Below are 24,365 nucleotides of genomic sequence, written 5' to 3'. Positions count from 1 at the left end.
CATCCTTTGAGCAGCCGGGAAGAAGAAGGGATCTAACGAGGTGGAGGTGGTCGGCTGCTGCAACTTCCGCCTGCGGGAGGGACTCGGCGACGTCTACATCCTGCAGGTGCTACGCGGCAAGTGGGAAAACTGGCACCGGGACTGGGTCTACATCAACGTCAGTCCCCATGACCACCTCTTGCTGCCCCAAATGCCGGCGGAACCCCACAGGCCGATCTGGGAAGCGGCCCCTGCAGAGGATGAGCGCCTACGCCCGGTGTTGAACCGCATCGAAAACCTGCGTCGGGCGGGTCTTACCTGCGCCGCCGTCTGCCCCTCTGCGGGAGCGTGCCCGCTTCGCTTGGATGTACACCGGTCCGGGCGACTTGATGAGGACTTGCATCGGTGAGGAGGGGGACCTTGTTGAGGGGGCCCAGGCGACCCTACTGAAGGTGGTGACCGGCGTCGACCACCTCGCCCGGGCTATCCTGCCACGCGAGGAGCTGGCGCTTTGCGCAGACCCGGGCCGGGCTACTCTGCAGGCGTCAATGCCGGCCTTCGACGCCCAGGGGCTAGTGAACCGTCCGGGGCGTCGGGACCCCGGGACTATACACATCCCCGGGGTGGATGACAACGGAGGGCGGGGCGCCGCCGCTGAAGACAGCAGGCCGGCGACCCGAGGCGACAAGGGGAGGCATCCCCGGGCGTACATCCCTCAGCCATCCTCATCCTCGTCGCTGTCACCTCCGTGACTACGGCCGATGGCAGGCGCCGTGACGGCGGGCAGCCGAGGCGGCCTGTCTTGGGGAGCGGATTCCGGGGCGGAGGCCGGAACTAGGGCACGCAACCCGGGGGCCAGAGCCCGGCTAGCGGTGCAACGGTTGGTGGCCGGACCGACCAGCCTTCGGAGGCAGACTCTGGGGCGACCGCTGGGACCGGCCCACGACGGCCCGAGGGCCAGAGCCCTCCCCCGAAAAGGAGGAGGCCTGAGCCGAAGCCGCAGGGCCCAGATTTCCGTATCCCGCAGTCCCAATGGCGGTACCGCGGGCCAAAAACCATGTAAGCTCCCTTTCTGTCTCGAGCACATTTTGCCCGGATTTTGGCTAGTTACTAACCTATTTTCGTTTCAGGCCGCCCAAGGACTCTGCAGGAGGCCAGAAGCCCCTGGAGCAGCCGAGGCTAGCCCCTGTCCCTGGGCCGAGCGCACCAATGGATCCCGAGCCGAGGGCTCCGGCTAGCTCTGAGCCAAGAGCCCCGGCCAGTCCCGAGCAGAGATCCCTGGCCGACCCTGCCCTGAGCCCTCCGAGGAAGGAGCGTGCGACCGCAGGGGAGGTTTTTGTGACAAGGGCGGTGCCGGCACAGCCGCCTTTGGGGTCCCCGAGTGCCTCTACAGAGAGAGCTTGCAAGGGACCCAGCCCCCGGCCACCTTCTGGCCAGGCCCTGGAACCCCTCCCTGAAGTGCTGGGAAGCGCCCGGGAGGTCTTCGGGCGGCTCGAAGTGGCCATTGCGGCAGAGCGGGCTGAGCTCAAAAAAGAGCGTGCCGCCCTAGTCGATGAGAGGGACCGGCTGGAGGAGGCTCGGAAGCTGCTGGAGACCCGCATTGCCTCGGCCCGCTGGTCTTACGAGAAGTCCATGCTGGAGGTGGCCAAGGAGCGGGAGGCGCTGGAGGAGGCCTGCGATGAGGCCGTCGCCGCGCAGGAGAAGGCTAGCCACTTGGAGCAGCTCGCTGCGAAGCACGACCAGGCGTCGAGGAGGCACCCTGTAGAGCGCTTGCTCGCAAGCGGCAGGTGGTTTCTCGGGAGGAGGCGGCCAGCAAAAGGGAGGAGGCTGTGCGGTCTGCCCAGGCGGACTTGTCCCGCCAGAACGATGAGCTCAAGCGCGGCCGCACCGACATCCTCAGCCGGGAGGAGTAGGTCGCGCTGCGCGAGACAGACGTCGACATAACATCGCTGGCGCTTGACGCCCAGGAGGAGCAGATCACGCGGCGCGAGGCGGATGCCAACTCGGCATCGTCAACACTTACCGCCCGGGAGGCACTGGTCGCCAACCGGGAGACCGACCTGGCTGCCCGAGAGCAGGCCATCAAGGCCCGGGCCGAGCAGCTGGAGCGAGCCTAGACCGAGGCAGCCGCCCAACGCCGGGAGATCCTGACCGCGAGGGGCGTCCCTATCAGCGCCGCCGACAGCACCAGCCTTGAGGCCCGGCTGAAGAACGCCGAGGACGAGCTCGAGATTGTCCTCTCAGAGCGGACGAACGTGAAGCTGATGATGCGGGACATCCTTCAGCAGGCACGGGACACCATGGAGGCAGGCCGGCTTGGCCGCATGTTCGTGGGTGACTAGTCGCTGGACAAGGAGTCGATAGTCCACATCGCCCTCGGGTTCGCAGAGATCGCCCGGTGCCTCGAAGCCCTTCCTACCGCTGTCCAGGAGCTGGCGACCCGAGAGGGGCGTGTGCTGGCCCAAGGTGTGGCCGAGCACATTCTCGCTTGCTATCGCAGCCGAGACCCCGCCTTCCCGCTGGAGCCAGCCTGGTAGGGGGTGCTTGAAGCAGAGGAAGCCGCCGCCCGGGCAGCCGTCTACGAAATCGCCACCGAGGTGGCGAAATGTTTTGTGTGGGAGCCGGGCCCGAGCAACGACAGCAGCAGCGACGCGTGCTCTCCTCCCGAGTCTGTAAATAGTTAGGGTTTTTGTTTTTTGGAATGTTGTAAATATGGGAGTGATTCTCTTCTGAACGGTTCCTTTTAATATAATAGAAGCCATTCTTGGGATCGAAACTCCGCTCTGTACTTGTTCTTTATCTTGTTTTATTTTCCTGATGTCCCGAGATGCACTGGCCGGACCGAGCCCGGCAATCTTCCCCCGAGAGGTTAGGTTGCCCCGACCACTCATTGTTCGAGTAGTGGGACCACCTGAGCGTCCAGCCCCTGAGCCCTCGCGAGTGCGCAGCTGCTGAGTCAAGAGACACAGACACAAACTTCTTTGCTTAGGAGACAAATCCACCTGGCACGGTACACGCCATGACCAGTGAACACTTTTCACCCTGCGACCTCTCAAACAAATAGACCGGAGATGCGTGCGGGCGGAAATGCGACCAAGAGTCCCCACGGTTTGGTGGTGTCCGGAGTAGGACTGACCAGGCCGAGCACTGACAGCCCGCCCCTAGGGTCTAGGCGGTCCCGACCACTCTTTGTTCGAGCGGTAGGATTACCCGAGAACCCCAGAGGCTCGGTAGTGCTCGGGGTACTGCCAAGCCGGCCGGGCACCACGGCCACCATAAAGGACCTAGGTCAGCCATCGCCGCCTGTACGGTACACCGACTACTGTTTGTTTTTGTCGTTCCGGAAAAGAGAGCATGTGGGCAGGGTTTTGCGCGTGAGGAGACTATCTCGCCAAATAGATTAGTATGAGAGGGTCCCGAGGATAACTCGGGAACCATAGTTTATTGCGTATATATGAAAGGAAATTCATATAACTTTAGTGACTCACCGGGTAGTTGTCAGCCTTCCGACCGACTGGTCCAGGAAAGGGTAGATGCCCTGAGCTCGAGGTGCCCGGGAACCTAGGTTCCGTTGTGCAGAGTGCCTAAGCCTCCAGGACGTCCTTTTAGCGCCCGATCACTGCAAACCCGGTAATAGAACCTGGGGTCTAGGCGGTCCCGACCACTCATGTCTGAGCTGTAGGATTGCCCGAGGACCCCAGAAGCTCGAGCAGTGCCCCGGGCACTGAGGCCCTTGTAGTCGGGCCGCTTGGTTCTCGAGCATTGATCTATAAGCTTAGCAAATAGGCAAAGGTTCTTTGCTTGGTGCGCTTTATTAGTACGGTACTTATTATAGACTACTCTCGTTTTTGACCTGAGACCTCTCGAATGCCCGGACTGGCGAAGTGTACAGACAGAGGCATGACCAAGAGGTCCAATGGTTCGGTGGTGCCCGGGATAGGTCTGACGAGGCCGAGCACCGACAGCCCGCCCCTGGGGTCTAGGCGGTCCCGACCACTCTATGTTCGAGCGGTATGATTACCCGAGAACCCCAGAGGCTCGGTAGTGCTCGGGGTACTGCCATGCAGCCGGGCACCACAGCCTACCACCACAGACTTAGGTCAGCAGTCAATGCCTGCGCGCATACCGACCGGGATCCGTTTTTATCAGCGGGAAAAATGAAAGAATGTGTTTTTCTCGCACAAATCGAGCATCTCACCAAGCAGATTAAACATATGGATTCCTGAGAAAAAACTTGGAATAAGAGTGATATGAGTGTATATTGACAATTTGTACAGAAGTGCTAACTTACATGGTTGGTGGCAGCCCCCGGCCAACTCGGGCAGGGGGGAGGCCCCTGTCCTGGTTGGCCCGAGCACAAACAAGCTCACCTAGGGATAAAACTAGCGCACATGCTCCATGTTCCACGTGTTTGGGAGAGGCTGCCAGTCCTCCATGGCCAACCGAAACGAGCCTTGTGGCGGGGCACCGGTCACGATGAAGGGGCCTTCCCACATAGGGGAGAGTTTATTCTTTCCTTCGCGCGTCTGGGCGCATCGGAGAACTAGATCCCCAACCTCGAGTGACCGGGCCCGGACGTGGCGCTGATGGTAGCACCGCAGGCTCTGCTGGTATCTGGCGGCTCATCGTTGGCGCTCCTGCGCTATTCCTGTTCACCTTCTGAGTATGCATTCACCCGAGGGGAGCCGAGTGTGAGCTCGGAGGGGAGGACCGCCTCGGCACCGTAGACGAGGAAGAAAGGTGTCTCCCCGGTGGCGCGGCTTGGCGTGGTCCGGTTGGCCCATAACACAACAGGCAGCTCGTCGATCCACCCTTTCCCATGCTTTGCCAGCACGTCGTAGGTTTGGGTTTTGAGCTCCTTTAGTATCTCGGCATTTGCACGCTCGGCTTGCCCATTGCTCCGAGGATGAGCGACAGAGGTGAAGCAAAGCTTGATGCCGAGATCCCCGCAGTATTCCCCGAACAGGACACTTGTGAACTGGGTGCCATTGTGGGTGATGATCCTGTTCAGGACGCCGAAGCGACTTGTGATACCACGGATGAATTGGATTGCCATGTTCTTGGTAACCTTGACAACTGGGACCGCCTCTGGCCACTTGGTGAACTTGTCGATGGCGACGTAGAGGTACTCATAGCCCCCGATTGCTCGGGGGAATGGACCCAGGATATCTAGCCCCCAGACCACGAATGGCCAAGACAGGGGGATGGTATGGAGAGCCTGAGTTGGCTGGTGAATCTGCTTTGCGTGGAACTGGCACGCCCTGCAGCGCCGAACCAACTCGGAAGCGTCCTGGAGGGCTGTAGACCAGTAGAAGCCTTGCCGAAAGGCCTTCCCGACCAGCGTGCGGAACGATGCATGGCCACCGCACTCGCCCTCGTGGATCTCAGTGAGGAGCTCACTGTCTTCTGCCCGGGTGATGCATTTCAGGAGGACACCATCCGTGCCGCCCCGGTAGAGATCCCCAATCTACTATGGCATAGCGTTTGGACTGCCGTGTAATCCTCTCCGCAGAGGCATCATCCCCGGGAAGGATGTTTTCTTTCAAGTACCCTCGGATCTCGTCGATCCACGAGGCATCTTGAGAACTACTGGCAAGCGCAGCGCACTCACCGGACGGCGGCACCCTGACGAGACCTCCCAGTGAGGGTGCTGCCTGGGTTCCCCCAATTAGGCTCGAGGGTTCCCCTTCATCCTGGTCGGCCGGCAGGACGGATGGCCGTGTGAGCCTTTCTTCAAAGGCCCCGGCTGGGACGAGCGCCCGAGCAGAGGCCAGGCAGGAGAGGTCATCGGCCAGAGCGTGTTCGCGGCGAGGTATGTGTTGCAGCTCCAGGCCGTCAAAGTGCCTCTCCAGCCTCCAGACTTCCGCCATGTACGCCACCAACTGTGGGTCTGTGCACTGGTATTCCTTGGATACTTGGTTGACCACCAGCTGGGAGTCTCCCTTGACAAGCAGCCGCCGGATCCCGAGACCCACCGCTGCCCGGAGGCCAGCGATGAGGCCCTTGTATTCCTCCATATTGTTGGTCGCTAGGAAATGCAGCTGCACGACGTACTGGAGTACTTCACCCGTTGGGGAGGTGAGAACCACTCCAGCCCCCGCGCCTTTCAGCGTGAGGGAGCCGTCAAAGTGCATGACCCAGTACCCGGGCCCATCTTGCCTGGGGTACGCGGATAACTCTTCATTGTCGATGTAGGGGACTGGCGTCCACTCTGCCACGAAGTCGGACAAAGCCTGGCTTTTGATTGCCTGGCGGCTGCTGAAGTGCAGATCGAATTCTGCAAGCTCGACGGCCCATTTGACGATACGCCCAGTGCCTTCTCAGTTCCGCAGGATTGGCCCCAGTGGGTATGTGGTTACCACCGAGACCTTGTGTACCTGGAAGTAGTGGCGCAGCTTCCTGGAAGCGATGAGCACTGCATAAAGCATCTTCTGGGCTTGAGGGTATCTTTTCTTGGCGTCTCAGAGGACTTCACTGACGAAGTACACTGGTCGCTATATACAGTGGGCCCGGACAGCGGCCTCGCCCGAGGGCTTGTCACAGCCCTCGAGCTCGGCGTAGTGGTCGGGGCCGGCTGAGGTCTCGGGCTCGACTCCCTGATTGGGAGGAACCGAGGTCTCGGGCTAGACTCCCTGGTCGGGAGGAGCCCCGAGATCTATGGGCTGCTCGGGGGAGGTCAGGAGCTCGGACCCAGCACCTTGCCTTGAGCACTCGTCATGCTCCACCACCAGTACCATGCTCACGACCTGAGGAGTGGTCGAGACGTAGAGCAATAAAGGCTCGCCCTTGGAGGGGGCCACTAGTACGGGTGGTGAGGTGAGATACTTCTTCAAGTCCTGGAAGGCCTGCTCGGCCTCCGGTGTCCAGTCGAAATGACCAGTCTTCTTCAGCAGTTTGAAGAGTGGGAGCCCCCGCTCCCCGAGTTTGGAGATGAAGCGCCCCAGGGCCGCCATGCAGCCAGCGAGATGTTGGACCTCTTTGAGCTGAGCTGGGGGACGCATCTGCTCGATGGCCCGGATCTTCTCCGGATTGGCCTCGATTCCTCGGCTGGAAACCAAGAAATTGAGGAGCTTGCCCGCGGGCACCCTGAAGACGCACTTCTCGGGGTTAAGCTTTAGGCGGGTGGTGCCGAGACTATTGAACGTCTCGGCTAAGTCTTCCAGTAGGGTGGCCCGGTCTTGGGACTTGACCACAAGGTCGTCGACATAAGCTTCGACGTTATGGCCAACCTGCGTATTAAGGGTAATGCGCACGGCCCGCTGGAATGAAGATCCAGCGTTGCGCAAACCAAAAGGCATTGACACATAGCAATAGGTCCCCACCGGGGAAATAAAAGATGTTTTTTCTTCGTCCTGTTTGGCCATGCGGATTTGGTGATAACCTGAATTTGCATCTAAAAAATACAAAAGATGGCATCCCGTAGTGGAATCGACTATCTGATCTATGTGGGGTAAAGGAAAAGGATCTTTTGGACAAGCCTTGTTTAGGTCGGTGTAGTCGACACACATCCGCAGCTTGCCGTTGGCCTTCGGGATGATAACTGGGTTGGCCAGCCACTCCGGGTGGAGGACCTCTCGGATGAAGCCGGCATCGAGGAGCTTGTCGACTTGCTCCCGGATGAACTCCTGGCGCTCGGGCGCCTGCTGCAGGATCTTCTGCCTCACCGGCCGTGCGTCTGGTCGCACAGCAAGGTGGTGCTCGATCACCTCCCTAGGGATCCCGGGCATATCTGACGGCTACCATGCAAACAAGTCAGCGTTAGCCCGGAGAAAGGCGACGAGTGCGCTTTCCTATTTGTCGCCCAGGTCACCACCGATTCGGATGACCTGGGACGAGTCTTCGCCCACCACGACCTCCTTCATGGGGATTGAGGCGGCGGCAGTGAGTCGGGGTTTGGATGTAGAGGGTCCCGGGCCTCCTGGGTGTCCTTCGACCTCGACCCGAGCAGAGACTAAGGCCGAGTATAACTACTCGGCGCAGGAGACGGAGCTACTGGTCTCGGCGGGCACGGAGATGGGGCCAGCAGGGCCCGGCATCTTGACCATGAGGTAGGCATAGTGCGTCACCACCATGAACCGGATGAGCACCGGGCGCCCGATGATTGTGTTGTAGGGGAGAGGGACTTCCACGACATCGAAGACAACGTTCTCCGTCCGGAAGTTGTCCCGGCTCCCGAAGGTGACGGGCAGCTCGACCTACCCTAGGGGTAGCATGTGTCCCGGCGTTACCCGTAGAAGGGGAGGGACGACTTTAGGCGCCTTGAAGGCACCTGCAGCTTCTTGAAGCCCTCCTGGAACAGGAGGTTTAGGCCTGCACACCCGTCGATCAGCACTCGGTTGACCTTCATATTGTAGATGGTGGGGGACACTACCAGAGGCAGTCGCTCCACCCTTGCAGTACTCGCGGGGTGGTCCGCCTAACTGAAGGTGATCGGGGTCTTCGACCACTTCAGAGGCCTTGCGGCCGCGGCGCCCGGGGTTGCCGAGCACACCTCACGCCACATTGTCTTGACGCAGCGACGAGAAGAGGGCGTGTACGCGCCTCCGTCGATAAAAGCGATGGTGTGCTCGGGCTCTTGGAACCCGAGCTCTTGATTTTCGGGGGCGGCCTTGCTCTCGCCACCCCTGCAGCGCTCCTCGCGCTCCTTCTACCGCCACTTGACGAGGCCCTTGACCGACCGGCACTCAGTGAGGTCGTGCCAGTCAGTTTGGTGGATTTTACACCATTTTCCCGGCTCGGGCTTCGCGGGAGCAGGCTTCTTGTCGACAGCCGCCCAGCATGCCGTCCTACGCGGAGCGCCCTCCGCCGGCATGATAGGGGCATCGTCGCGCTTCTTTCTCTTTTTCTTTTCCCACTTGTCAGAGCGGGAAGGACTTGCCTTGTCGGCAGCGGGTTGCTCAAGGCGCGGGACATGCCACGCCCGAGCTTCCGCCGCCTTGGCGCACTTGTCGGCCAACGCGAAGAGCTCTGTGGTGGTTTCAACCTCGTGCGTGCCTAGCTTTTCAAGCATCCGCTCGTCGCGGACGCCCTGCCGGAATGTGATGATGATGGCATGGGGAGTAATCCACGGGATGGTGTTGCTGACTTGGCTGAAATACTGTATGAAGCGCCTCAGTGTCTCCCCCTCTTGATGTTTAACGGCGTGGAGGTCGCACTCCAAGTCAATTCCACAAACAGGAAAGAAAGAATCCAGAGGCAGAGAAGTCGCAAAGTTATAGATGGAATAGTCGGCACCTATGAAACATAAAACATGTGAAGTGTGTTACTGATGTACATGTACTTCAGGTTCAGAACTCACACTTACCTAAAATAATCGAGTAGGATACAAACTGATCAAACATGGGTTGAGCCAACAACGCTCACAGGCTGTTTTTTGAAGAACCTCTCAAAAACTAATATGGTTTTGTAGAAGAAAGGAAACCACACAAACTCCTCTCCTAGATAAACTTTCCAATACTCCATTTCGTATACTATGCAGATTCGTGCCTCCTGATCTACACCATGCCCTCGTGCCATGTCCTCATATGCGCTATATTAGTACTGTCTTTGGAAATTCCATTATATTTGTTTAAATTTACACTGTTACATTAGTGATTGAAAAGTCGGTTTGAATTCCTAGTGTCATCCTTGTTGATCTATCACCGTGAACAAAGTAATTAAATCATGCTATTTACAGAAGAAATTTGAAAATCAAGAACTGCATGCTCTAGGATTCCATGAGATAAATTAGCTTTGTTGTAACTAAAACTATTTAAACTTGAAAGTAACATGTAAACCAAAGCTCAAAGTCTGATATGTTCCCACTTGCAAGTGTGACATTGTTTATTTTCTAACCATAAAACTTGTTGCCCTGTTATTTTTTCCACTAAAATTACACTATAAATCCATGACATAAAGAAACAAATCAACTGCTCTTCTCAGATTATGTATAAATTGCTCTAAAATTATATAAAAAAAGTCCTCTAAAAAGAGGATAATTACACTTGCACAAACTTAATGGGATAGATTTTTATTCTTAAAATTAATAGAAAATTATAGCTAGTTGAAAATGGAAGAAGACGACATTGGGATATTGCTTCTCTGCTCAGAGTAAGATCCAAACCCGCACTATGCAGGTCAGCAATGAATTGATTTCTACCAGCATCTGAATGTATCAAAAAACATTTTCATTTAGAAATTATTTTGATCCCATAAACTGGGCCAGAAATAGCATATTTGGAAATGAATTATTGGGGTGGGCTGTTTGAATGATTATGTCGCAGGGAGCTTCACACCGGTGCCGGTCTCTTCTCCTTCATCCTCCAATGTTGTCTCTTAATTAATTGGATCCAGCAGCTTATTTTACCTCTCCTCCCCTGCCACATCTCTCTCAGACCCATAGTTGCTGCGTTGATTCTTGTATCGTACAACTTGGAATTTGGGGAGTTCAATTTCTTCCCACAATTTCAGTTTGTATACACAAATCAATATTTAAATTTGAATCTATTTTCTACTGATTCAAATTCACATGGAAATTAAATGGACACAAAATCCCATTTTCAAAATACTGTGGCCAATGTGGACTTATATATCTCCTTTTAAATGGCTTGCTAAAGTGAAAAGGTTACTAGAGTTAATGTAGCTGAAACTGTGATCTTTTCTCTAGTTTTATTGAAACTCGTTGCAGTTTAAATCTTTATTTGCATAGTTTTGTGTCCATAGGGTTACTTTCCTTATGACTTTCATCATTGACGAGGATATATAATTATCCCATATATTTCATATATCTCTAAAAGGGGTATATAATGATTGTATGTATCTTATCCAATATGGAGCTAATTGTAGCTGCCACATAGTAAGGTATGGGGAGATAAAATACAAGGAAGCTGATGATTCTGAATTAGGAAAATATCTCTTGTTCGGTAAGGAATCCTAGATATTCGGGAGTTCCACAAACCGAGTCGAGCACGCTAGAGGTATCCAAGTAGGATCACGCTCTAGGTTCCCTTGACTACATAAGGCGATGAGAGGGGTACATTCCAGGCATTAAGCAATCAAACCATCTATTCTTACATCGAGTCGATCGAAACACAACCAAGTCGCGCCTTTAGATCTTTGAAGTCGTGAAACCCCTCGAGACTAGTCTATTAGAAGACAAACATCTATTGAAGATCTATGGCAGAAGCAACCCATTAGCCGATTAGGTCTTGACCCTAGACACCACCAAAGTTGCCTACTTCTTAGGGTTACACACGTCATACTTCATCATTGTACTCTATGATCCAAGAATAATCAAGACAAGACAAGACGTAGTCCTATTATCCAACTCGACTGCATGAACCTGTATAAACTTTGTGTCTCTCTACACGATATACTTTGGCGACTAGTAGGTATGCCTATTTTCCATATCATAAAATAAATTGTGACCGAGTATCAAATCCTCGACAATCATCAAAAAGAAATCCAAGTTTGAAAAAAATACAAGATAAATATGAAGTTAACTCACTACTAGAAAATGTAGCTTTTGCAACACATTCCTATAACACATTGAAAAATGTATTACAAAGGAATATTACAACAACACATCAAACGTGTTACAAAGGTAGGCTATAACACATGCATCATGAGATTCAAAAAGGTGTTGCAATGAAAGGGGTACAGGAACACATAGAAAAGATGTTACAAAAAGAAGCGCTATAGAAACACATAATATACAGGAAAGCTATAGAAAATGTGTTAAAAAAGAAACACTATAGGAACACATAATATGTAAAAAAGCTATAGAAAATATGTTACAAAAAGAAGTGCTATAGGAACACATAATATGCATGAAAGCTATAGAAAAGTGTTACAAAAAGAAGCACTATAGGAACACATAATATGCAAGAAAGCTATGTGAAAAAATAGGAAAAACTATTAATGATAAGACATAATAGTGCAGCGGTAGTACACTTTGCTTGCTAGGGAGGCATCCTGGATCGATTCTCACAAGTTGCTTTTTTCCCTAAAAATGCATGCTACGTGAAAAATGTGTTACTACTGCCTATAGTAATATATATCATACGTGTTACTATAGCTTAGTTGTAACACCTTTTATTACATATAGAAACAACTATTATGTGCGACAATAGACCATACGGTAGTAACATAGGCAACAAGGACACATATCAAATATGTTACTACAAACCTCTGTAACACATTTATTGATATAAAGTAACACATATGTGTGTTACTACATCTCTGTCCTGACGTAGTGACTAGGCCATGATCAATAACATGCATGCGTAAGTACATACGAGAACCAAAAACCCTAACCGGCTTAGAAAGTGTACTCAGCTTTTTTAGATAATGAAAGAAACTCCCGCTCTGAATCGTGATATGAACACGGACCGGTACATTATTACAATATATTAGCATAAAGTTTAAGGTTGAAAAAACAAGCAAAATGATATTCTAAGTATGTTTCAATAAGTACATATCCTATTACTAAATCTTCAACCTTGGCAAAGAGTTACAAGGAAATGTGAAGGACCAACAAGGCCACTAGAGGGTGAATAGGAGCTTCACCAATTTTATTGTATATCCTATCCTAATTTTTCACCCAACACATCTCTCTTCTAACCGCTGAGATCACACACTTCACAACGGATTGTTGACCCTAGGAGCAGATTACAAAGCTCTTACAACACCTAAAAAACACAAAGGAACGCAGCACAAACAATTGGGAATGAACCAGAGCAAACAACTAAACTTTTGGCCTAAGTTCGGTGAGACCGTTCTCTACTTCGGTCTGACCATTAGTTCAGTCCCCCTGTTCTTTTGTTCGCCCCCCCCCCACCCCCCCCCCCGACCGTGCAACAAAAAGCAACATTCAGAAATTACAAAGTCCGGTCTCCCTGAAGTAAGTTCAGTCTTTCGGACCTCTCAAGTTTGGTGAGACCATTCTTAGTTTGGTCTCCCCGATCTTGATAGCGACCTCCTGAAGCAAAAACTTCAAAGCTTCAAAAAAGGGCCAAACGAACTCCAAATCCAACAATTTGTTAACAACATTTAGATCTGATAGAAATCAAGCCAAAAGACTAAGAAAGTTGAAACCTTTTTTAAGATTGATATTTCCTAGCTGAGAACTAAAAAAGTGAGATCATAACCTGATGTTCACGAATGATTTCCCACATGTCATAGAACCCCAAAACATCTAATTCTAACAACCTTGTATCGCACAATAGCTCTCCAAGAGACATTGAGGGGTGAATTGTTCATTACCTAAACTACTGTGGCATGTCTTTTTGAACAACATTTGGTAGGGTTTGATCTTGTTTGCGAATGGAATCTTACCAAGCAAGTATCCTCCCAAACCCGATCTTAAAAATCTTTGTTTGGCTCTCATAAGCCATTTCCAAAAGTAGGATTATCCTGGCTTTATGTACTTTAACCTGTGTAAGAGTTTTACTTCCTAAGTATTTATTTCTGAGCAGTTGCTGCTAATAACTTAAATAACTATTTATTGAGCAAACATTTACTTTTGGCCTTGAATGCCAAAGCCACCTTGGCCTTTGTGTCGGCATAAGATATCCCATTTTAGAAGTATATACGTACGTGTCCCTTGATTATCACTCTACAAAAAGTGTCTGGATCTAATGTAATACAATTTCAGAAGTGCTCCTTTTCTTACCTGAATAAACTCTATCCATCTATTATCATCACCTACCTAGACGTACATTCTTCTTAGCATGTAGACTAGTTTCTTTACAATGTCTCATAAGCAATTTTATTAATGAATGCAGTGGCATCACACTTACCATATTATCTCACCATGCAGATAATGAAACTAATCATTTTACTAACTTTTCCATTTTCTGTTATTAGGCATTAAATATGATTTGTTGTTGGATAGAGAAACCAAAATCAAAAGAATTTAGGCAACATCTTCCAAGGATTCATGACTTTTTGTGGCTTGCAGAAGATGGAATGAAGTCAAAGGTATTGTTTCTACTTCGTAATGCATCGAAACGACCATATAAAATTGAGGAACCCATATTTTTTTTCTTAATAGCGGAGAATGGACCTCTCCTGCAGCATAAAACATAGCATCAACATACCTGTGTGGTTTTTGCTAGTTTCTTCCTTCCTACAACATTTTTTTTGTTTTCAACCAACAGAAATTGAGGGCACATCGCTATTCATTTTGTACATTTATTTGTGCAAGAAACCTTCACCAAAAAAATTGAGGTTCAACTTGACAAAAACTTAGCTTTCTTGTGACATTAAACAAATAAAAAATCATTTTTAAGTGATATGGATTAGCTTTGAACTGAGTATAAACTCAAATGTTTAAATTTTATGGAAGATGTTAGTCCCAAAGCTTTCACACGAGAACAAACTGACTTTCTACTTTTCTATTATTGTAGACTTCATTGCATACCATTTATCTCCCAACATTGCGAAAACATCTTAATTACATAAGTATGCCTTCATTATATTTCGACAAATATATGTTAGTTGTTTTTTTCTTTTTTGACAAAATGGCAGGAGCGCCACGGTTCAATTAAGTAGGAAAGAGAAACACCAGTCTTTAAGAGTACATCAACATATGCATCAGCATATCATGAAAATTAACCAAAGACGAAACTGAAGATTAGAAACAGAAAATAAACAGCAGCTAACTGCTAGGTATGGGAAAGCAAACAACAATCAATTTCCAAATGCCATGCATCTTCCTTTGAGCAATATCTTCTGTGATAAGGTAGAAACACGATCACTTGACTAGCTCTGATTTTCAAAGACTGTGGTTAAGCTCATTCCAAAGATTCTACCAAGTGAACAAGACGATGCTGCTGGCCTTCCTCTTTTCTTGACACTCTCTTTTTTATAACGAAAGTACAACTCCTGGCCTCTACTCTAGCATGACCTAGACATCCAAGATGCATGCAGCCCTTACACTACCTTCACCTAGAACATCGAAACAAATGAGCTTTAGAGATAAAAAGAAAGAACTCGGTACGCACAAAAAGCAAAACTAAGTTTAGAAACAAGAACTACGAAAAAACAACGATGGTGGAGAGGCCAGGAGATGGTGTCACATCAACTTCCAAAAATAATGATATCGTCCCCATCACAAAGATGGTGGAGAGAAGAACAAGGCCAAATGCCAATGCCAACCGACTTGAAGAAGGTACCATTGCCTCTCCACCAGGCAGCTGAAGCAAAAACCAAGATTCAAGTCTCCTCCGCACAAAGATTTGCAAGCAATGATCAGACCGCTAAGACAGCTAGCAGGCATATACAGTAATCATCCGCCAGCCACCGTCGCAAAAGGTGATGGTTTGTGACTCTGAGACGATGCCTCTAAGAAGGAAAATAAACGCTAAAAATTATGCCCATCGCTTGATATAAGTAAAACCAGCAGATCACGAGTTTCACCCAATGATGTGCCCAAAAGTGCAACTCGCAAGAGTACAGGTGCCACTATATATAGCGGCAAATGTCCTATTGTCCATAGAGGCTAGAGTACGGGCGAAACGCGACTGAATAAAGCTATGTCAATCGAAACGGCTGGAAAAGGGTAAACAGAAGGGAAATTTTGCTCCTGCACGCTCTGACTTCGCAGCATTAGCTGGAGGCCATCGAAAAAGTTGAGTTTTAGGGAAAACATTGCCAAAACATGGCTCTTTGCTAGAGGACATCACGTGTATTAAAATAATCATTTCTGATTGAATAGGAGAGAGAAACAGAGTGAAAGGTCAAAAACGCCCTCAGCTTCTTTCTATCTCCTTCCCTTCTCTTGCTCTGTTAACCGGAGGCATTTATGGGACCACGTGTTAGCAGACAATCAACCAGCGGCAAACAAAGAAAAGAGATGCTGACGTGTGGGGCCCATAAGCTGATAAGGGTATTTAGGCATTCTGAGCTATTTCTCTCTCATATTCAGCCAAAAATGATATTTTAATCGACGCGGTGTCCACCAGCAAATAGCCACATTTTGGCAGTGTTTTCTCCCAAAACTCGACTCTTTCTCTGTCATCGAGCTAATATCCAGGAGCAAAATTTCCCTAAACATAAAAGCAAGTCAGAACTATAAAAGGGACACGAGAAAAGGAAGAAAGGTAGACAGCAAAGGAGAGAGAGAGAGAGATTGAAAGAGAGAGAGAATAATCAAGATTCAGGAGGCGGGAAAGAAAAGAAGCAAGGGAAATAGAGGAGGAGGCTGACCTATTGTGCTCGACAACTATCTATCTACAAACCGTTATAAGCATAGGGAAGGCGAGAAGCATTAGCGTGTTTAGAAGCACGAGGGTCAACAAGCAGTGATACAGGAAACGGTTGGCCACTAGGTGGTGACGGCATGAACTGATTCTAAGTCGAACATCACTACTAGGAATAATGAAGGAATAAACAAGTAGACTGACAGCCATATTAATTCTACTCCTAATCTTTTTTGTCTTTTCAATTCTATTAAAGGCTATTAGTCTAAAACTGCATAATTAAATACGAGTCAAAGGAGACAACTACTACAGATATTTTAGTTATAGAGATAATATATAAAGAAAAGAAAAGAAAGGTCAAATTTATACAACCACTGAAATAGTTCTACAAATACTGCTACCTAATCAACTGAAACAAATACTATTAACATCAGAAATAAACAGGTGCAATAGGCCTCACGATTATCACAAACTATTGCAAATTAGAGCAGCTAATTGAATTAACAAAAATTAATTTTGTGCAACAAAAACTCACTGACTGCAAATACCAAGTACTCACGGTGGTTGCATAGCACCAATCACAAACTCATCCATATCAATGCATACATCTAAGATAATGCAACATAAAACATCTCTAATAGAAATCACTGGAAAGGAGAGGATAGTAACAGATTGAACCAAGCAGCCACCATTATTGGAGTTGCCATGCAGCTTGGTCGTCTTTGTTAGGAAATTAACTATTAGCAAAAGCAACGGATGGATCTACCAAAATGATGCATATGATTACAGATGACACCACATGCACGATGTTTGTTAACAAGGTTCAACCGAAACCTACATCCCCATGACATGACTATAGATGCTCCTTCCCAACTAGCAACATCGGCCGCTGTCATGCTCCACCATGCGCCGTGTCTGTCTACACTGTCTGTGTATTGCACGACACACTATAGAAGCATAATCTGTCACGCCTTAGTGTGATCTTCCACACAACACCTCTGGATTCAATCCAACCATGACTCTAATTTGTTACGAAATTAGCCATCAGCGGAAGCAACAGATGGATCTACTAAGATGATGCACACGATCACAGACAACACCAAAGGCACGATGTTTGTTAATGATATTCAGCTAAAGCCTACATCCTCAGGGCATGACTACGGGTGCTCCTCCCCAACTAGCAACACCAACTGCTTCAAGGGGTTCTTGGCAGACTCGCTGCTCCCTTCGAACCTTTCGTTATACCATCATCGTTACAAATAGCTGTCTTTCTCTCATATTTACGAGGAGGCCTAATTACATCAATCCTATTAGGATTCCACCTAGAGTCCTGCTAGGATTTCGCCATATACCGCTAATATAACTTTAAGTTCTATACATAACCAACTCTGTATAATTATTCAACACATATATGACAGTCTTGCTCATAGAAGAAGTAGAACAACAGCAGACACTATTGCAAAAAGGAATAAGAGTGCCGGTTGAAAAATGGCTTTAGTGCCGGTTTTTCAACCGACACTCTTTACTCGGTACTGATAGTCAGTGACTATAAGTGGCGAGTCTGGAACCGACACTAAAAGTTCTTTTCAGTGCTGGTTCATGCCTCTAAACGGCACTAAAAAAGGGTTCCCGAGCCAAACAAAAATAAATGAGCCGGTTCTTTCGAGCCAGCTCAACTGCCGCTCCTGCCGCTGCCACCGCTCGTCACTCCTGAATCCGACGGTTCGCAGGCCACCCTCCTGTAGACAAACGCAGCACGCAGGCCGCGAACACACACACACATACATGCGCGTGGCATGAAGGCCGACACCACAGAATAGAAAACCATCAGCATAGAAGTCGACGACCATCCTGAGATCGCCGTCGTTGTCACCGCAGACGCTGCCGTCAAGGTTGTCGTCCTGAAGTCGCCGTCGACCACCATCTGCACCAGGGCAACCCGCCACCACATGACGGGCCGCCACCTCTTTCTTCGCTTCCAGCCACCAAAGGGCACAAGGGCCCTTCCCTTCGCTTGCACCGAACCAGATCTGGCCGCGCTCCGCCCTAATCTGCTAGCCCCGCCACTGCACGGTGAGGTCGTGGCCCTCCTTCCTCGTCCCTGGCCATTGAATCGATCGTGGGAGCCCATCACCGCGCATGCGCCTCACCGAAGGAGGTTGCGTCCCCGAGCTTCGCCGCCCTACTACCTCCTCGAATGGCTGAGAGTGAGGAGGAGGACAACGGAGAGAGGAGGCGGTGGGGACGAGAGAGAGAGAGGAGAGATCGAGACTCCAGCACCGTGTGGATAAGAGCCGATCGAGAAAAAAATATCCAGAGAGCCGAACATGTGTTCAAGCCAAAGTTAGATTGCATCAAAATTTCGGGTACAAATGATCTATTAGTGCTGGTTGTGATCAGAACCGGCACTGATAGTCCGTCTGGTGAGCCAAAACTGGATTCAACCCAAATTTTGGGTCCGAACTTAGTTTCAGTGCCGGTTCGTAGCTAGAACCAGCACTGATACCGACTATCAGTGCTGGTTCATGTTACAAACCAGCACTGATGTGTCGGTACATCAGTGCCGGTTTGTAACACGAACCGACACTGATAGTCAATATCAGTGCTGGTTCTTTATAGCTCAATCATTGTTCACACGCGGGAGGTTAAGAACCGGCACTGATACCTCTTCAGTCGCGGTTTTTATTCAACCGGTACTGATGGGGCACTACTTATGGTATATTCTGTAGTAGTGAGGTGGTCGTCCTCCTTGGCGCAAAATAGGTCGGCAGCAGCAGCCGTGGAAGTTTGGGGATCTACGGGAGCAAAGACTGGGAAAGGAGAAGGGGGATTGGGTTCTTGGATTGGGGGAAGGAAGAGGCAAAGCACTGGGAGAGGTTAATAGAGGGAGGGACTGGAAGAAAGAGTATTTTCCAGTCCAATAGTAAAATTTCTTATGTGACTGTCTAGAATAAGAGAATGCATACTATGAAATCCTATGAAATTCCTACAGAATACCTCAACTCATAGGAATTGTAGGGGAAATCTAACATAAGGTCCAAACTCATTGGAACTTTCTTTTGTGTCTATCTCTCTCCCAATCCCTATGTTGTTACTGTGTTGCATCCAAATGCTCTACTGGGAAGTTTCCTGCGTTCTGAGGCCATGTAGGATTGCAATTGCTAGGGAACTCTAATTTTGTGTTTTCCCATTCCGTTTTGAGGATACTATGTTCCGAAGAGATCCTAAAGTGGATCTGGTGGTAAAGAGGAATGGCTGGGGGTGGAGGTGGCACGCTGGAGAGTATAGCCTGGCCTCACTGATGTTCGGAGCAGGGAGAGAAGGGGGAGAAAAAGGAAGGGGAAGAAATAAAGAAATTCCAAGCTCCAGGTTCAGATGCTGTTGTGGCTAGGGTTTAATGGATTGGGGATTTGTTTGCTGCTTTTTTCTTTCTCCCACTATGTGAAAAACAAACAAAGGAGACACTACAATATGACCCGTCACTTATGATAAAAGTGACAGGTCGTAGTTGTGACCCGTCACTAATGCCAGTCATTGGTGACGGGTGAAAACTTAACCCGTCACCAATGACAACTCATCACTCACAGGTCATCGTAAGCCAGTCATTGGTGACGGGTCAAGTTTTGACCCGTCACCAATGACTAACTCATCGGTGACGGGTCTCATAGGCCTGTCATAAGTGACGGGCCAAGTTATGACCCGTCACTAATGACGTTATTCAGAAATACAAAAAATGATCCAAACATTAAAAAAATTTATTTTTATTTTATTTTTCTCTTATTTTTTCTCACTTCAGAAGCACTAGAATATGAACCATTGTACATTTCTACTCAAGTTTGATATAAGGGGTAATGGCTCTGGACACAAACGCTCGTTCCGAAAACGGTACAGAAGCTTCCGGAGGAGAGAACTCAATCTTCCAAGCTATTTTAGGCCTTGAAAAATTCGCCAAACCTGATAATATCAGGGAGAAACAGATGTAACTTTTTCTATTGATATCCGTAGAGTCAAAAAATATTGAAATCGGAGTCCGTATGCAAAAGTTATGGCCATTTAACCGAAGGCACTCCGAGTCAACTGGTTTTTATGTCTATTGTAAAATTAACATTGGTGACGGGTCATAACTGTGACGGGTCATAACTGTGACCCGTCACTTATGACTTGTAATAAGTGACGGGTCACAGCTGTGACCCGTCACTTATGACCCTCAGCAAAATAGCTAAAAGGATCTTTTATCCGAGTCCCTTCAGGACGCACGCGAGGTTGAGGTGGTTAGGCAGCTACGCGCGCGAGGGGCCGTCACGAGTTCGATTCCCACGGAACGCACATTCTAAAAACAGACTAAAAAATAGGTAGAGACACGTGGCGAGTGGTGATAGGCCTGAGTTGGATTGGCTAGGGTGAAAAATATTTTTTTTGACTTTTTATCGCATCCAAAAACCGCGAAAACAGTATATCAGTTCTAAGTGACGGGTCACAAATAAGTCATAAGTGACGGGTCACAGTTGTGACACGTCACCAATAATCTTAATAAGTGACAGGTCAAGTTTTGACCCCTCACCAATGACCTTATTGGTGACGGGTCATTACCCGTCACTTATTACATATCATCAGTAACGCGTTTGGGATGACAGATGCGGGACCCATCACTCATGACGGTTATGACCCGTCACCCTTGTCCATTTTTCACGTAGTGTCCCTCTCAAATACATGACCTCCAGGACTCCGATTTCTTTGTGGTTTGATCCGACTATGTGTAAGGTCAATGTGTAGGAATGCATAGAGCTCTCTGTTGGAAACTAAGTCATTGGAGTGACAAAGCGAGAGCAGCCCCGGCGGCCGACGGTAGCCACCGGAGAGGGTGGCATTGCCTGACATCCTCTCTATAACTTTCTCTCTCTTCTTCTATCTCTATTTCTCTTTATTTTTCAAGAAAGTTTGGTGTGATTTTTTGTTAGGATTTTAGCGGAAGTATCACCAGGATCATCAAGCCAGGCACAAGATCAACACACAAGACACTGTATTTTTTAACGAGGTTCGACCAAGTTGCCTACATCCTCGAGGCATGACTACGGGCACTCCTCCCCAACTATTTCAGTCTCTTTTTTTTTTGTTACAACGGTGGTGCTTTCTATTTAAAGGCCTGGAATTAGGAGTTCGACTACAACTCTAATCCTAGTCCCACCTAATTACAACTCAAGTCTATCTGTAACATACCATGTATACATATTCGACACATATTCCAACAAACTCCACCTTGACGAATATGCACGTCAACTTGAGTCCGCCATGTGTGAACCTCCGTGTACCTAGACTTGAGCCGTCTATCTCCGCTGCTCATCCTGAACAGCCTGATGAGGATGCCTCGCCACCAGGAAAGTATTCCACCAAATTTGCAGCTCTCACCTCCATGACTTCACCTTTCAGCTTGTACTGATGACCTCCCGTCTTCTCACCTATCATTACAGTCTTGCCATCCTACATCACATTCAAGGTCTTCTTATCTGACATTGCCTGATACAACCAACCTTCTCCATGCAGAAATCCAAGCGATATTAGATTCTTCCTAAGTCCCGGCACATGCCGCACACCCTCGAGTAGCACTTCTTGTCCATCATACATCTTCAGTTTGATATTGTCGACTCCCATAACACGGTAACCCGTGTCATCTCCCAAGTGAGCAAGACCAAAATCACCTTCAAAGTATGAAGATAACCACTCCTTGTTTGATGTTGCATGATATAAACTTGTTGAATCTAACAGCCATGATTCACCACAAGACCTTTCACTTGATAGCACGAGAAAATCACCATCGCTATCCGAGTCATCTTTCTTGGAAACCACAATATTTGCCACGCCCTTCTTCAGTTCTGGACAATCTTTCCTTACATGTCCTCAATCCTTGCATTTATAGCACTGTGGCCCCTTCTTCTTCTTTTTCTTGTTAGTCTCCCTGCCTTGATCACCCTTGACGAAAAAAGCATCTCCAGATGAACTCTCACCAGCATTGTTCTTCCTCCTTTGTTCATGAGCAAACAACGCCGCAAGAATATCATCCACTTTGACTGCCTCTTTACCATACGTCAGTGTTGTGACTAAGTGCTCATAAGACCTTGGCAAGGAACACAGAAGAATAATTGCCTTGTCTTCATCATCAATTGTCACCTCCACCTTCACAAGATCAACGACAACTTGATTAAAGACGTTTACGTGCTCAGCAAGATCCGACCCCTCCTGCATCTTCAGCCCATACAGTTTTTTCTTCAGATACAGCTTCCGAGTCAATGTCTTGGACATGAATTGATCATCTAATTTATCCCAAATCTTCTTAGGTGATGTTTCATCCAGGACATGGTACATGATCTGATCGGAGAGACACAACCTTATTGTCACCGCCGCTTGTGCTTGCATCACTTCCCACTTGTCATCATCTACCGTGACTGGCTTCTTGTCGCTAAGAGCCTTCAGGATCCCCTGCTGCGCTAGCAAGTCCTTCACTCTTGTCTGCCAAAGCCTGAAGTTGCCAGTCCCATCAAATCTCATCACCTCGAATTTGGACGCCATCGACGCCATCTGCCTGTTGCCGCAGACCACTGAATCCCGCTCACGTGTACCTCACGTGTGCTGAACGCGCCTCTGCACGCTCGTACCTGCGCCCCGCGTGGACGCACCGCCACGCACACACCGAACCGCGCGTACACCGCCTCGTACACCGCCCGTGCACAATCCTCCGTTCACCATCAACCGCCACAATTAACGATCCACGAACAACCTGATTGTAATTTTTTGCAATCCCTCCATAAACTTCTCTTCGGTTGCCTTTGTTCTCTGCTCTGTTCTGTTGCTGCACTCGCACGCCTTGTATTTATTACCCAGCCCGGTCGGCCCTTGACAACTCCAAGTCGGTACAGACTTCATGTCTGACTCGATTCTGTTTCTGTGGGTCCAAAGCGCCATCCCGAGCCTACCTCTGAGTCCGAACCAGCCACACGCCAGCTCTGCCATCTCGCCTTGCGCGACGTGTGCCACTGCCGCCTGACCCTGTCGTGATGCGCCCCGCTGCTCCAGTCCGTCTCAGCCACGTGCTCCACGTGAACACGTACCAAACACGTAGTTGTTCACGGCACCAGCTGAGTCTTCTTACAAAACGCGCACGTCTCCAGCCAAGTCCCCACTAAAACATGCAGTTGATTTTTTTTATTCCATAATCACAACATGCAAGATTCCAGCCCCACCACCAGCACTTGAATACTACCGTGCTATGCCAGCCTCTTGCATGCAAAACATGGGACCCACCTGTCCACATGCAGCACGTGAACTTCCACCTGTCTCCTGCGTGCCTGCGGACTGTCGCTGCATTTTGCATTAACTCCTGTCTCCTGCGTGTTTCACGATTTGCGCCCAATTCTGCCTTCCTGTGTGGTGCCGTCTCCGACCCGGACTCAGTCCCGTCGCGTCACGTATTGCCCACAGCTGCCCAAGAGAAACACGACTGCCTGATCCGTCATGGCACCGAACTCGCCACGCGCCTGGGCCGCGCTAAACTGCCTGCCTACTGCTGCGCAACCTGTCCACACGCACCCGTGCCGTTTCACAATCCCGAACGCCCTTACAACCTCCGAAGCCCACCATGACTTTCACCACCGCTGTCGCTGCTCCACCTTGAGCAAACAACAGCCGCTCCGATCTAGATTGACCGCCCGTCAATCAGACCGTGAGTCGAAGCCGCCGTCGCTTGTCCGCACCGTCGAAACTGGCCGTCACGTCTGACCGACCCTATCGAACAGCAACCCCAGCCGCCATCAACCCGATCTCCACGTCTGGACGAATCCCCATTGATGCAGCCCATCGGACGGTTCAAGCCGCCACGCTCGAAGTGTCCGAATCCACCGATCGAGTCGTCGATCGCCGCTATGCTCCACCTTGCACCATTCTTCCCCGGACCCGTGCAAGCCTTGCGCGGTGTGGAACATATTCTCGTGCCTTCCCTTGATCTTTCAATATGGCTCTGGTACCGCTTGTTAGGATTTTAGCGAAAGTATCACCAAGATTATCAAGCCAAGCACAAGATAAACACACAAGACATGATATTTTTTAACAAGATTCGGTCAAGTTGCCTACATCCTCGGGGCATGACTACAGGCGCTCCTCCCCAACTATTTCAGTCTCTTTTTTTTTGTTACAACGGTGATGCCTTATATTTAA

The 24,365-nt window shown here is 49.3% G+C and overlaps 1 protein-coding gene across 1 annotated transcript in view; it reads left to right on the top strand.

Annotated features, from left to right (window-relative positions):
- The window catches only part of LOC133889836 (achilleol B synthase-like), an 82,550-nt gene that overhangs the window by 35,443 nt on the left and 22,742 nt on the right, over window positions 1-24,365 (top strand). Inside the window, exon 8 of the mRNA XM_062330314.1 lies at window positions 13,825-13,938. Coding sequence (XP_062186298.1) covers window positions 13,825-13,938 — 114 coding nt within the window. The remainder of the gene's footprint in view (window positions 1-13,824; window positions 13,939-24,365) is intronic.

The sequence above is a fragment of the Phragmites australis genome, chromosome 13 (assembly GCF_958298935.1).
Source record: "Phragmites australis chromosome 13, lpPhrAust1.1, whole genome shotgun sequence".
In the NCBI taxonomy this organism is placed as follows: Eukaryota; Viridiplantae; Streptophyta; class Magnoliopsida; order Poales; family Poaceae; genus Phragmites; species Phragmites australis.
The sequence above is the reverse complement of the archived record's forward strand: the minus strand, read 5'-3'. Positions and strand labels throughout refer to the sequence as shown.